Source organism: Mustela putorius, unplaced genomic scaffold (genome assembly GCF_011764305.1).
Source record: "Mustela putorius furo isolate JIRA1106 unplaced genomic scaffold, ASM1176430v1.1 tig00000281_pilon_pilon_pilon, whole genome shotgun sequence".
Lineage (NCBI taxonomy): Eukaryota > Metazoa > Chordata > Mammalia > Carnivora > Mustelidae > Mustela > Mustela putorius.
In genome coordinates, this window is record NW_025421343.1 from 16,679,098 (window position 1) to 16,693,174 (window position 14,077).

At 48.2% G+C, this 14,077-nt stretch overlaps 1 protein-coding gene across 2 annotated transcripts; it reads right to left on the bottom strand.

Moving 5' to 3' along the window:
• Window positions 1-8,987: 8,987 nt before the first annotated feature.
• On the bottom strand, window positions 8,988-13,471 carry CHCHD5 (coiled-coil-helix-coiled-coil-helix domain containing 5). Of its 2 annotated transcripts, none has more exons than XM_004770997.3 (4): window positions 13,275-13,471; window positions 12,097-12,237; window positions 11,810-12,008; window positions 8,988-9,164 (listed from the first exon to the last, which is right to left on the bottom strand). In XM_004770997.3, coding segments are annotated over exons 1-4 (366 nt in total). In that variant the 5' UTR covers window positions 13,277-13,471; the 3' UTR covers window positions 8,988-9,140. The 2 variants fall into 2 exon arrangements, with proteins under 2 accessions (XP_004771054.1, XP_044935074.1); XM_045079139.1 differs by lacking the exon at window positions 13,275-13,471 and adding an exon at window positions 13,187-13,205.
• Window positions 13,472-14,077: the final 606 nt, after the last annotated feature.

Consider the following 14,077-nt stretch of genomic DNA (forward strand, 5'->3'; position numbering starts at 1 on the left):
CGTAATGACAAATTTCATATTTCACGGTAGTGAAAAGCACTCACTGAGCACCCACTTTCTTGCTTCTTCTCAAATTAAATAAAAATCTTGATTTTTAATAAGTGATTTTGTGGAAATAAAGCAAAAAAATTTAATGTAATAAATATTTAGTAATTCTGAATTCTGCTTGTCTTTATTTTATTACCTACCCAACCATCACCAATTACCCAGACATGAGCAATAAATATTAAATGTAGTCACCTTTAAAATGTTTTCAACTGGGGCACCTGGGTGGATCAGTGGGTTAAAGCCTCTGCCTTCAACTCAGGTCATGATCCCAGGGTCCTAGGATTGAGACCCATATTAGGCTCTCTGCTCTGTGGGGAGCTTGCTTCCTCTTCTCTCTCTGCCTGCCTCTCTGCCTACTTGTGATCATTGTCTGTCAAATAAATAAATAAAATCTTTAAAAAATAAAAATAAAATGTTTTCAACCTTCAGGTGCCTGGGTGGATTAGTTGGTTAAGCATCTGCGTTAATGATCCCAGGGTCCTGGGATCGAGTCCCGCATCGTGCTCCCTGCTCAGCGGGGAGCCTGCTTCGCTCTCTGCCTATGCCCCTCCCCCCTGCTCAAGCACTCTTTTTCTCTCTCAATAAATAAATAAAATATTTTTTAAAATGTTGCCAAATTTTATCATCTCTAGTTATAGCTTTATACATTTTTTTGTTTTGTTAATGTAAATATATATGTTTATCATGGGAGGAAGATAGAATAATGAATAATTTAGCATTTTGTCAGTTTGACTTTTTTAAAAGAAATTAGTATATGAATATTCTTTCTGAGATAATATTATAATTTGCATTTTGTTAGACACATATGACAATATAAGGAGAAAGAGCTTCATTTTCAGATCATTGTATGCATGCCATTTTATAGACAAACCATTACTTCCAACTGTTCATTATTCTAAACTCTACAGCAGGGTGTATCCTGTCGATTCCTGTCCATACATACGTTTCTGTAGCGTAAAAGCCAACAGAGGGAATGAGATTGTTCCACACTGCCTTCCGGAAAGGCTGTGCTAGGCCACACATCTCTACCCACAGCAGTGTTTGCCTGTTGCTCTGTGCATTTTACATTGGGTCTTCACCCCAAATTGTGCAAGATCTCTAGTGCGTCAGAGACGATGCCCTGCTCACTCACGTTTCCTCTGGAGCACACAGGTAGGCCCACATTTCCCGGCACCCTTTGCGCTTAGGTAGGGCTGAGTTGTGGCTGTTGGCAGTAGTGCCAAATACATTTGAGGGATCTGGCTGTCTTCCGCAGTTGGCGGATACTTGTATTCCCCATGAACCTTCCTCCCCAGACAGTGGTGCCACCTTCATCAGCCTGGCTAGAGCCTCTTAGCGGGGGAGGTAAGAGGAAGCAGCAGCCAACCCCTGGGCCTCTGACCTCAGCCCACCACTCACCATCATTCTGGGGACCCCGTACCTCAAGACAGCTACAGCCATACTTCCCAGGCTGTAACCTGAACGCGGCATGTGACCACCTCCGTCACTCCTTCTAAACTATTTACTGAGTACTTACTATGTACTAGACACTATTCTCAATGCATTGAATATATCAGGGAACAAATGAAACAAAAATCCTTGCCCCATTCTGGTGGGCGAGACAGATAATAAACAAAAAACCTGATAAATTAGTACCTTACATTAAAAGAAAGGATAGGGTAGGGAACAGGTCACCAGAAGTGAAAGGTAAGGAGTAGGTGGCTGTGCGAGGAAGGGCGGAAAGAAGGTGGCCTTTGAGAAAAGACCTAGAGGTGACAGTCACATGTTTATCTGGGAGAAGAAGTTTTCTAGCAAAACAGTTATGCAAAGGCCCTGAGGCAGGGCCAAGCCTGGGGCATTCAAAGGGCAGGAAGAAGGCCGTGTAGCTGGGAACATGGAAGGAAATGAGGTCAGAGAAGTAGCGATGAGGAGGGTGTCCAGATCACACAGGGCTTCGGAGGGAACTGTAAGGACTTTGACTTTTGTTCTGAGTGAGATGATGTGCCCGTGCACAGTTTTAGACAGAGAAGTGACATGTGTTCTGACTTATGTATTACAAGGGATCCCTTTGGCTGTTGTACTGAGAACCCACCCAGGGGTAGGAGGGAAGTGGAAACTGGGAGGTTGGGGAGTGACAGTGGCTTGTGCTGGATTTGGTGATAGGAGGTATGGATCTATTTTGAAGATGGAGCCAAAAGGATCTCCCAGTGCACCAGGTCCTGAGGAAACAGGGGTCTAGGAGGCTCCGAGGTCTTTGGGTGGAACAGTGGGAAGAATGGAACCATCTGAGTTAGGGAAGACTGAAGGTGGAGGGCATGGTTCTGGGAGCAGGATCAGGGGCTCAGGTCTGAGCCTGGGAAGACTGAGACGTTTCAAGACATCAAAATGGAGATGTTGGGTAGGCAGCTGATTGCAAGTCTGGAGTTTGGGAAAGAGGTCTGAGTGGAGATTAAACTTCCTGAAGTTGGGGTGCCTGGGTGGCTCAGTTGGTTAAGTGTCCGCCTTCTGCTCAGGTCATGATCCCAGGGTCCTGACATTGAGCCCCGCAATGGGCTCCCTGCTCAGCAAGGAGTCTGCTTCTCCCTCTGTCCCTTCCCCCCATGCTTGGTTGGTGCTCTCTCTCTGAAATAAATAGAATCTTAAAAAACAAAACAAAACAAAACCCTTCAGAAGTTGATTATCTTCTGTAGCTGATTTTGCTGTTCCGCTTCCCCACCCCTCCACCACCTGGGTCTACACTGTGTGATTCAGAATAATGAAACATGCCTGGCCACGTTATCCTGAATGATGTGACTTATGTGTGCCGCTTAAGAACATTGTAGTGTGTTAACAATCTGTCTTCAAATGTGGATTAACTGTTGTGCTCTGTAGGGAGACAATCCTAGTCTAATTTTTATAAAAGATTTATTTATTTGAGGGGTTGGGAAGGGGCAGGAGAGGGAGACAGAATCTGAAGCAGACTCTGAGCTGAGCATGGAGCCCATGGTGGGGCTTGATCCCACCACCCTGAGATCATTACCTGAGCAGAAATTAAGAGTCGGAGGCTTAACCAACTGCGGCACCCAGACGCTCCTCTAATTTTTAACATTGTGAGTATCATGACTATATTTTCTAGGCATCTGGATAACTCCAATGAGAATGGTTACAATGCCAGCATGACCCAGACTTCACTGGAAACACAGACTAAATGATCAACGGAGTTTCATCACATGGGAGGACGCGTGTAACTGGAGTGGGGTAGTAACCGGAAGAGATCACACCGCACATTGCGCAGAAAGGAATGTCTGCTTGCACATGTGCAGAGAGGTACAGGCAAGCACACAAGGAGACGGAAGCTCACAAGTTCAAGATAAGACAGGCGAGTACTTCACTACTTCTAAATCTACCAATAATGCAGGGGGTTTTGTCTCCCTGAAAGACACCGATGTTCAGTAGAAACTAGCAGCCACTGAACTGGCTTGGGCGCACCACTTCAACACGCAGACATCATCATATTGTACTGTTCCCTTAACTGCTCTGTGAAACCGAGCACCTTCCATTTCCTGGTTGAGATACTGCAACTCAAATGTCCAGAGGGCTAACCGAAGGGGAAATCCTGATTACAGAAGGGTTGGCCCCTTAAGGCACAAACCCGATTCTATCAGATCTTCCTATAGTTATTCGTGCTAGTGTTCTTCATCCTGTAGTCAACTGCAGCAAGGCTGCAATGCGAAATGTGTCCCCTAGCTCTTAGGTACTTTGGTTTGAAAAATGGAGTTTTAATCATCTTAATTTCTATGACTGTAATGAAATCACAGAAAACATAAAAGATTGCTGATCTTTTATCCAAAGACAAACTATGTTTTTCTTATTTATTTGCATATTTGGCAGGCAGTGCAAATGTAAATTTCAGCCCATCCCGCTCAGTCTGTTTCTTACCAAGAAAAACGAAAAGATGTTACTTGTTAGGTGTCCTGGACATCTAACGTACAACCCTGCTAATACGGAGTTGTGATTTACTTACCTATGATACTGAGGCATTCATAATGTGCATTTTAGTCACGTTTCCATTTCCTCAAAATGTACAGGAGCATTTAAGGAGATCTTTTACTTGCTCTCTTTTATTTAACTACATAAAATTTGCTTTGACTTTCAGCTCAGCAAGCCAACATCTGATTCCTGGGGTCAGTCTGATGTGACGCCATCAAGCTCACTACCCTCTTGACAAAGTCATGGACCGTGGAAGAAAGGATTTTCAGTTTTACCACCACCTAAGAGAAGAGAAGGGCATCCTCAAGAATGCGGGCAGTTTGGAGAATTATTCCTGGAAAAGGAAATAGAAAAAGCAAAACTCAGAATGCCTGGGTGGCTCAGTTGGTTAAGCATCTGCCTTCATTCAGTTCAGGTCATGATCCCAGGGTCCTGAGATCAAGTCCCATGTCAGGTTCCTTGCTCACCAGGGAACCTGCTTTTCCTTCTGCCTGCTACTCCCCCTGCTTGTGCTCTCTCTGTGACAAATAAATAAATAAAATCCTTAAAAAAAAAAAGAAAAGAAAAAGAAAAACTCTTACTGTATTAGACAGAAAAAGTAAGAAGTAAGTAGTTGTTTTTATTCAAAAGAGGTAATTTGCTTTTTAATTAGTACTCCTGGGTTTACATTCTGCTTTTTAAAAGTCTTACACTTATGTAGCTTAATATACATGCTTGCCTGGACCCAGTTCCCTGGGGCTGGTGCCCTGCTGGGGCTGGATGCCTTGGGGTCGTTCTGCTTCTTCATTTTTCTGATCTGCATGTCTGTCTTTTCTTCACCAGTCCCTTGTACTGCTGCACCACAGTCATGGTGTTATCCCCAGTGGCTTATCCTGGGAAGCATGAGATCTGCCCATCTGCCCACGCTCTGCAGCAAAGGCAGCTCCAGGGACCGTGTCCAGGCATCTGCCCTTGAGAACCTCGGGAGTGCAGGTCCCTTCGTTACACACACTTGTCTGTGTCCTTGGCAATTTTCCTGCTTCTTAATGCTTTTCAGAGAGACATTCTTTCCTCTGTTCAGCTGACCCAACACTCCATGCATCCCATAATTTCTCGACCATCAAAGAAGGAAAGGATTCGAATTATTTGGGTCTGACCTTATCTCAATGTCACCACCTCACTGGTAAATATTTATTGAGTTAAAAAAGAAATACTATTGTGACACACACCGACTCCCTGGACTCTGAAACCTCTGTTAACGTCACGAGCTTCAAAGTAGTTTCCAAAACTTTCAAACCTTAGTTCCAAGCGTGTTAATATTATAGAAGACAATCAAAATTGAGAAATTCCACTAGGACAGTGGTTCTCAGCCTTGTCTGCATACTGAAATAGATTTTTAAATCAGATATATATATATATATACATATATATGTATATATACATATACATATATATGTATATACATAGTTTTTCAGATTTTAGATTTTTTTTTTTAAGATTTTATCTATTTATTTGACAGAGAGATCACAAGTAGGCAGAGAGGCAGGCAGAGAGAGAGGGAGAAGCAGTCTCCCTGCTAAGCGGAGGGCCCGATGTGGGGCTCGATCCCAGGACCCTGAGATCATGACCCTAGCTGAAGGCAGTGGCTTAACCCACTGAACCGCCCAGATGCCCTAGATTTTAGATTTTAAAGTAAGCTCTGTACCCAACATAGGGCTCGAACTCACAGCCTTGAGATCAAGAGTCACATGCTCTACCCACTGAGCCAGCCATGTGCCCTGCCAGCTTATTTCAGGATAATGAATTTCCTTAGAGAATCTGGCTTCTATTTGTACAGATTCTGTCCAAAAGATTTTCATAGCATAAACCAGGTGCTTACCTACTCAAGGGAGTGCTGTCTGAAATACTTAGCATCCTTATTCTGATTATCTTTATCAACAAAGTCAGTATATTCAATGGGAAGCACAAATTCTCAGTTCAACCACCACAGGTGAAATGGAGACTCTCGATGACATACTCTGCTTTCGGGTTAATATACCCTACCTCCTCACCTCTGCACTCCCTTGACAGGCATATTCTGCCTTCTCAGAATCCTGAGGGTCATCAGCTCACTCGATCACTTCAACATCTGCACACGTTCCCCCTACACTGAGCCCTGTCCCCTCCCCATACTGTTCTCAATACTCCCTCAGCCTTCATGCCCACCACTTCCAGTTGACCACTTTGGTTGAAGGCAGCCATCCTTTGTGAACAGAGCCAAGCATTTTGAAAGCATTTGTGTGTTATTTGTAAAACCTCCACCAATGGTAGTTGTGGTGTGATGCAGGCATGGGAGGCAGCAGTGACGGGCACCAAAGGGATTTGAGATGATGGGAGCTACTGTGAGGCTGCCATGACAGGCTGCGACAATGGTGGTGGTGGTGGCCGTGGGTCACGTTGCAATGAATGGCCCCAGGGTGGCTACCACTGAGTGAACCACCCTGAAGCTGCTGCTCTTCTCTTTGCTGGAGTTTTCTCTCCACCAGAGCCCACTTTTGCCTGTGTGTCTGGCACACAGGAAGGAGCAGGGAAAATGACTGGTGGGGGTTAGTTAGATCCCCCTTGAGTGGGAAGTATATGTTCTCCACTGTTTCCCAGAGTTCCCCAAAGAGTTAAGCTGTTGGCCAGTGGTAACTTGCTTGATAATGCGGCCTTGATGTGCTGCTTTCCCTTCCTGTCTCACTTCCCTCTGCCCTACCAGTGCTTTCTGGGGCCATCTTCCAAAGCGCTGCCTCAAAATCTGTTTCTGGGGGAACCCGACCTAAGATAGTGCATGATGAACCTAGGATTAGGATTCAAACGCAGATGGCACATTAACAAAAGCCAACCCTATGCCAAGCTGTGAAAGTCTCAACATATTTCTAAAGACTGAAACCACAGAAAATGTGTTCCTAGTCCAATTGCAATTAGGCAAGATAATGAGAAAAATCCCCATATGTTCAGAAATTTTAAAATACAGTTTTAAACTTCTAAATAATCTGGGGTCAATGAAAAATGCAAAATAGAAAGGCTTGCTTTGTGGGAAATTTAAGTGTGTACATTAGAAAAGAAAAAAGGCTAAGAATCATTGAGCTAAACATTCATTTCAAAAAGAAAAAAAAATAAATCCAAAAAAGGTAAAAAAGATAAATTAAAAACAAATATGCAAAGAACACTAGTAAAGCCAAAAGTAAATTCTGTGAAAAGAGGGGCACCTGGGTGCTCAGCTGGTTGGGCGACTGCCTTCAGCTCAAGTCATGATCCTGGAGTCCTGGGATCAAGTCCCGCGTTGGGCTCCCAGCTCCATGGAGTCTGCTTCTTTCACTGACCTCCTCCCTTCTCATGCTCTCTTAAATAAATAAATAAAATCTTCCCCAAAAAATTCTGTGAAAAGATTAATCAACCTGTTTTGTTTGTTCTTATCACTTCTTTTCTTTTTTATTTAATTGAGAGAGAGAAGAGGGAGGGGCAGAGGGAGAGGGAGAATTTCAAGCAGAATCCCCACTGAACATTGAGCCTGGCATGGGGCTTGATCCCATGACCCAGATGATGATGACCTAAGCCAAACTCAAGGGTCTCGCGCTTAACCAACTGAGCCACCCAGGCGCCCCCTTGTTACCCTCCTTATAATTACATGGAGCAGAACCCCACTCAAGCAAAGTGGGTTTGGCTGAAAACATACAAAAAGTTCTGAGGACTCAATCTATAGCCCAAGGAAACTAAAGCTGGGGACAGAAAGCCATCAGGACCCAAGCAGCCCAATCAGGAACCACAAGAACGATCACATTCCCTTCTCTACCTGGGTTTTCTCTGGTTTGCACCACATGGCTTTTGGCAGCTCTGGCAACCCTGACTGCTCCCAAGCAAACTGATGACTTCGTCTTAAAGATCAAATCCCCAGGAGACACCCTGGCTCATTTTTCCAAGCCAGAGCACAAGCCTTGGGCTTCCAGTGGCCAATCTATCAGCACTGGCCAGTCACTTCTAATTTCTGGAAGTTTGGAGTCACCTCCAGGGGGAGGTGGCTTGTCTGAATGGTGAATCTGGGTGCAGGCACTGGGCACACTCAGCGGGGCACACCGGGCTCTCTCTCCCCCATCAGTCCTGTCTGCCCTCTGCCCTTTAGGACCTGCTCCCGCTGGGGAGCTTGTGCTCATCCAGCTGAGCTCACAGAACATGTACTTCTGAGGAGAAACTGAGAAGCTGCAGCAGCCCCTGTTGGTCCCTGCCCAGATCCACTCAGCCCTCTTCTGGGCGCTGAACGCTGCTCACTTGATTCCTGGTTACTCTCCACTCAGGGCCTGTTTGATGGCAGGGCACAGGACCACACAGAGCAGGAAGGAGTGCAAGACCATCAGTGCCCATGACACCTGCCCCCGATGACAGACGGGCAGTTGGTGATCTGTACCCCAATCCCCTTGCCCCTTAGGTTGAGTCCATTGTCCACTGTGGTAACTGGCTTGATAGCGCACCTTTTGTCGGCTGCCTTCTCTCCATCTCACCTCTCCACTCACCTCCAGATGTTTCTGGAATCACATTCTAAATATACTAACTGCACTCTTAATTCTCAGGGTTGAATTCTGGAAGGACACAAACCAAGACAGAACAGAAGTCCAGGACAGCACACGCTAAGCCATACCCCTTGGTTTCACTGTTCTCAATAATAAAGCCAGTATTTTCATTCCCACTGTGTAGTGCCCCTGTCTATCACACGATTGCTTCAAAACACAGGAGGAAAAGAAGTATGATATTACTGCCCCCTAAACTTCAAGGAAATGCTCCGTAAAGACTGGGTAAACACTGGAGTGGGTGGGAGAAAGAGCCTTTCCCACATCTGTGCAGCAGAAGACTGGAAGTGGCTGTTGGCAGAGTTAACGAGGGAAGAGGGGTCATCTTAACTCTGGTGACCAGGCCCTTTCTTGGCACATGGTGCAAAGCTGGGGAACAGAGGAGCAGGGTTTCCCCCTCAGCTGCTGAAGGCAGAAGGCAAAGCCTGGTATACAGAGTCTTTATTTATTGTGAGTCCTGCTGTCCAGAGAAGCCAGACTCAGGTCCAGGCCCCTCAGGACTCCACCTGGCGACTCTTCAGGGCTGGGGGCATCAAGGAGCCAGTCACTCATGTCCAGTTTTTCCATGGTTCAGAGTCCTCAGGAGGCAGGAAGTGCCTTTGCCTGTGGAAAAAAGACATGACCATCTACCAGTACCTCTTTTGTGCCTGGTCCTGGGGCCACCACTGGGGAGATTATGTAGACACAGCAGAGGCTGCCTTTGCCAAGTCCAGCGTCTGGAGGGAGAAGGTATCAGGTGATGACCTTGGCCATCTGTCATGTGAACACATCTGACACAGTGAACTGTCACTGGGAGCAGAGAAGTCACCATTTGCTATATTTACTGAGCATCTGCTGTGTCCTGGCATTGTTACAGGGCAATAGAGGAAGCAGGTGTGGTAGTAATCACTGAGTGCACTCAGGAACCACACAGGCTGTAAAGGAAGAGATATGATCTCATTTCCATTTTTACAAGGTCCTCTGGCTGCCAGAGGAGAGCAGGATAGCCAGAGGAAGACCAGGGAGAGGCTGATTGCTTAACCAGGACAGGAATGACGAACCATGCCTACTCTGCCTACTTGTCATCTCTCTCTCTCATTGTGTCAAATAAATAAATAAATAAAATCTTTTTTTTTTTTTTTTTAGGATTTTATTTATTTACTTGACAGAGAGGTAGAGAGAGATCACAAGAAGGTAGAGAGGCAGGCAGAGAGAGAAGGGAATACAGACTCCCTGCTGAGCAGAAAGCCCGATTCGGGGCTCAATCCCAGGACCCTGAGATCATGACCTGAGCCTAAGGAAGAGGCTTAACCCACTAAGCTAGCCAGGTACCCCAATAAATAAAATCTCAAAAAATAAATAATTAAAAAGTCTTTCCTGCTGGTGTCCACTCCTAGGGCCTGAACCTTTCACTTATTACTGCCTTATTAAAACAAAACAAGGACTACAGGGCCTGGTAGAAGGGCATCTCCCCCATATTTAGCCAAGAACCCCTCTGAGACAGCCAATGGGAATGAAGCAGTTACAAGGCAGTGAGATACAAGCCATGATGGAGGGAGCTCAGACACCCTGGGAGGCTGGAGATGGGGATGTGCCTGCTGGGGATGTTTTCAGAGGCAGCGTTATATAAGCCAGAATAGCAAGTAGCCAAGTGGCCCAGGAAGGACAGTCCAGGCAGAAGGAAATAGCTGGATAAAAGCCTGCCAGCAGGAGAGACATGCACCTGAGTAACTGCAGGCTCACTATGGCTGGAACAGAGTATGATGTAGAAAGTAGGGAGCGGGGTGGGTGGGGGGGCCCTATAGGCTGTGCTGGAATTCAGATTTGGCGGATGGAGGTGAGAAGCCACGAAAAGCTTTGTTTTTGTTTTAAAGATCTTATTTATTTGACAGAGAGAGAGAGCACACAAGCAGGGGGAGCAGCAGGCAGAGGGAGAAGCAGGCTCCTCACCCAGCAGGGACACTGACCTGGGGCTCAATCCCAGGATCCCGAGATTGGGCCCCTTGAGCTGAAAGCAGACACTTAACTGAAAGGTTTTCAAGTGAAACAGGACATGGGGTGTCTGGGTGGCTCAGTTGATCAAGCATGCACCAACTCTTGATTTGGGCTCAGGTCATGATCTCAGGGTTTTGAGAACGAGCCCCGAGTCAGTGTGGAGCCTGCTTAGGATTCCTTCTCTTTCGCTCTCTCTACCCATCTCCCCACTCGCACTTTCTCTCTCAAAAAAATAAAATAAAATAAAATATATAAGTGAAGCAGAATATGATCAGATTTCCTCTGGGACTGCTCTGGGACCATCACAGAGAATGGACTGAAAGCGGTAATACAGAACACAGAGGCTCAAATAAGAGAACGTTAAGAGGGAGTTGGTTCAAGATGTGACTTTTGCCTTAGGAGGGCACAGTCCAGTGAGGGGAGGTGGTTAACTTCTAAAGGGGCATTTCTCAATTTCATTTTTATTACAGCTCCCCAAGGGGTCTTTAATGACATCTTTTTTTTTTTTTAAAGATCTTATTTATTCATTCATGAGACACACACACACAGAGGCAGAGGGGGAAGCAGGCTCCCCACCAAGCAGGGAACCCAACGCGGGACTCGATCCCAGGACCTGGGGATCATGACCAGAGCTGAAGGCAGATGCCCAAACATCTGAGCCATCACCCAGGCAGCCTCCCCAAGCAATCTTTTAAGACAGCTTTTAAAAATCGCAGCCATCCATGAAATCTTAATACCATCGTTATACTGCATATCTGTTTATGTACGTACACATCATTAAAGAGAGTAAGACTCATTTGCTCACTCCTCATCCCCTCACCGAGTACAGCAGAGGGGTAGTGAGGAAGGGAACAAGAGAGCAGGTAAGGAAGGAGGTGGATGAGGTCAGCCCGGGGAAGAACACAGAGAATCAGCAAGGACCTGGATTTTGTTCTCAGAGCGAATGGGAAGCTATTGAAGAGATCTAAGCAAATATGTACCAGGATGAGTTTTCAGTTTCTAAATGCTCTCTCTGGCCACTGTGGGGAGGGCAAGTGAGAGGGGATTCAGAGAGTCAGGGAAAAGGCTGGGGCAGGGATTCTGGAGGTGGAGAGGTCAGAGAGGGGTCTGAACTGAAGGGGCTATGGGAAGGGGCAAGAGGTGATCATGTTCTGGATCCCAGATGCTCACACAGGCCTATGGCAGGGCGGCTGAGGATAACTCCCAGGTCTTTATTTTGATCAACTACCAGGACAAAGGGGGTAAGTAGTGACAAGTCCCTGCAATTGCCTCACCTCCACAGTTGAGGGTGATTGTGGCGGCTTCACCTCCACGGATGAGGGTGAGCGCGGTGGCTGTACCTGCTCAGCACACTGCAGGAAGCGGCGCATGTGCTCTGCACAGTTGCCCACAGCTGCCTCATTCTGTCGAAGGCACTCCTCAAAGGCCTCAAAAGGTTCAGCACAGGCCTGGCGGATCTGACGGATGATTGGGCTGTGGAGGAAGGACATTTCAAGCATTCACACTTCCACTCCACTGCCCGCCCCCGCCCCCACCCCGTCCCATTCTTGCCCACACTCACTGGGAGGATGTGCATTGAGCAATACTCATCTTAAGGTGGTAACAGTCCCGCTGCCATGACTCAGGCTTGGCCGCCACACACTGGCCATATTGCTCCAGCTCCCGGCCACAGTAGCGAGCCGTGACCTCCAGGGCCGCCTGCCTGTGGGACACGGTGGGCTGAGGGTAATTTCAGGCAACAGACCAGGAAGGGAGTTCTGATCTCAGTAGGGGGATGGAGCGGGGTACAACACTAGGTATCCTGGGCAGATCTAGGAGTCTGAAGGTATCCTGGGATAGAGCCAGGGAGATGGACACGGAAGGAAAGCATGAGCCCTGGGGATTGTGGAACAGGGTGGGGGCTTCTGGGAAGATGATGGAGAACTTTTCCAAAAAAAGTCTAATCATTCAAAGGCAAGCCTTGGGGTCCTTCAGGCATCCCTCGATAGGGCCTTAGAAGTAAGATCTTGAGTTCTAGGAGAAAATCTAGGAGCCATAAAGGGGTTCGGAAGTCCTAAAAAGAGGTTCAGAAGTCTAAGTGGTAAGGTCTTGGGTCCTGGGGAAGGGTCCATTGACCAGAGTCTTAACGATTAAGTCTGAGGACAGAGGTACTGGAGGTGAGACTTGAAGCCCTGGGGTGGGCCTCAGAGTTCTAGGGGCATGATGTGGAAGCACTGGGTGAGGCTGGAGCTCTGGGATAGACCTGGATGTTCCTACAAGTAAGCTCTTGAGAAAAAGATCTGGAAATCTAGAGCGGCACGGGTGGTCTGGGAACAAGTCTGTGGGCATTACAGGCGAGGTCTGCGATGATGCGCTGATCCGAAGGTTCAGAAGGTATAGTTTGGTGATCTAGGGGGATGAACCCGGAGCTCTAAGGACGGGTCTAAAAATCGCAGAGGTGCCGTGACAATTCTGCAGTCCTAGAGTTGCAAAGTGGTTGGACACGACTGGGTGGGTGCTAAGGGTGGACCCGACAAGTTCCCAGTTACCAGAAGTAGAGGGGCGGAGTCTAAACGCTCAGGGGGCGGGGCCTAGACACGCGGAGGGACGAGACTTGTAATGCACTGCGCTGAATCCTAAGGGTCGGATCTTCGAGGAACAAAGACGCCAACCCTTCCTCCCGGAGTGCTGGCCCAGGTCCAGATCACGGAAGAGAGGGGGTGCGGCGGCAGATCCAGGGTAGGCGCTCCCGCTACTCACATCTCCAGGCCGGTGCGGGTAGGAAATCAGTCCGGGAGGAGAGCTCCGCCTTTTCCGGTCAGGTTGTCATGGCGGCGCCCAACTCGGCTGTCCTTGCCTCGTTTTTTCCGGTCGCAGAGCCGGCAAGTGGCCCATTCTGTTCCCTTTAGGCCCAACCTGTCATGGCGGCGCTCTGTCTCTCCTTCCGGCCCCGCCTGTATTGGCGGCGCCTGCGCAGCCGTCGCGGGCCGCTCTGCCGCTCGGTGGCTCTGCGCTTCCTACATCCGGCTGGCCGTGGCCGCGCCGGAAATACGGGAGAGGCCGCGTGTGCGTTTCTCTCCTAGCCACCGGCCGGGAGCTGGGCGCGAGCTGCCCACTCGATGTGGTGCTGTTGGTGGCCAGGTTGGGCTCCGTGGCTGCGGGCTCCTGGGCGCGGGGACCGGGACCCTGACGCCTACCGCCGCAGTGCCACCTTCCGTCTTGCGCGGGCGCTCCGGGTCCTCTCCGGATGCTGGTGCGCGTGCGGAGCCGCGGGAAGGGGGTCACCGCAAGAGTGGGACCAGCCGGCCTGGAGCTGCCATCGGCTCAGCCTGGGGGACTCAGACCAGGCCCCCTTCTTCTTGGCATAAGCCCTGGGTCCAGGCTGGTCTTGAGTGTTAATATTGGCTCCACGCGATTATGGGCATGTGTAATTCCAAGTCCTCCTGGAGGGGTATCATTTCCACCTATTGGTCTGTCCTCCAGTGTGAGACCCGGGGGTACGTTTTCCCACCTGTGAGGGTGGGTGCGAGTATCCCGAGATCAGAGGGAGACTAAGCATCAGC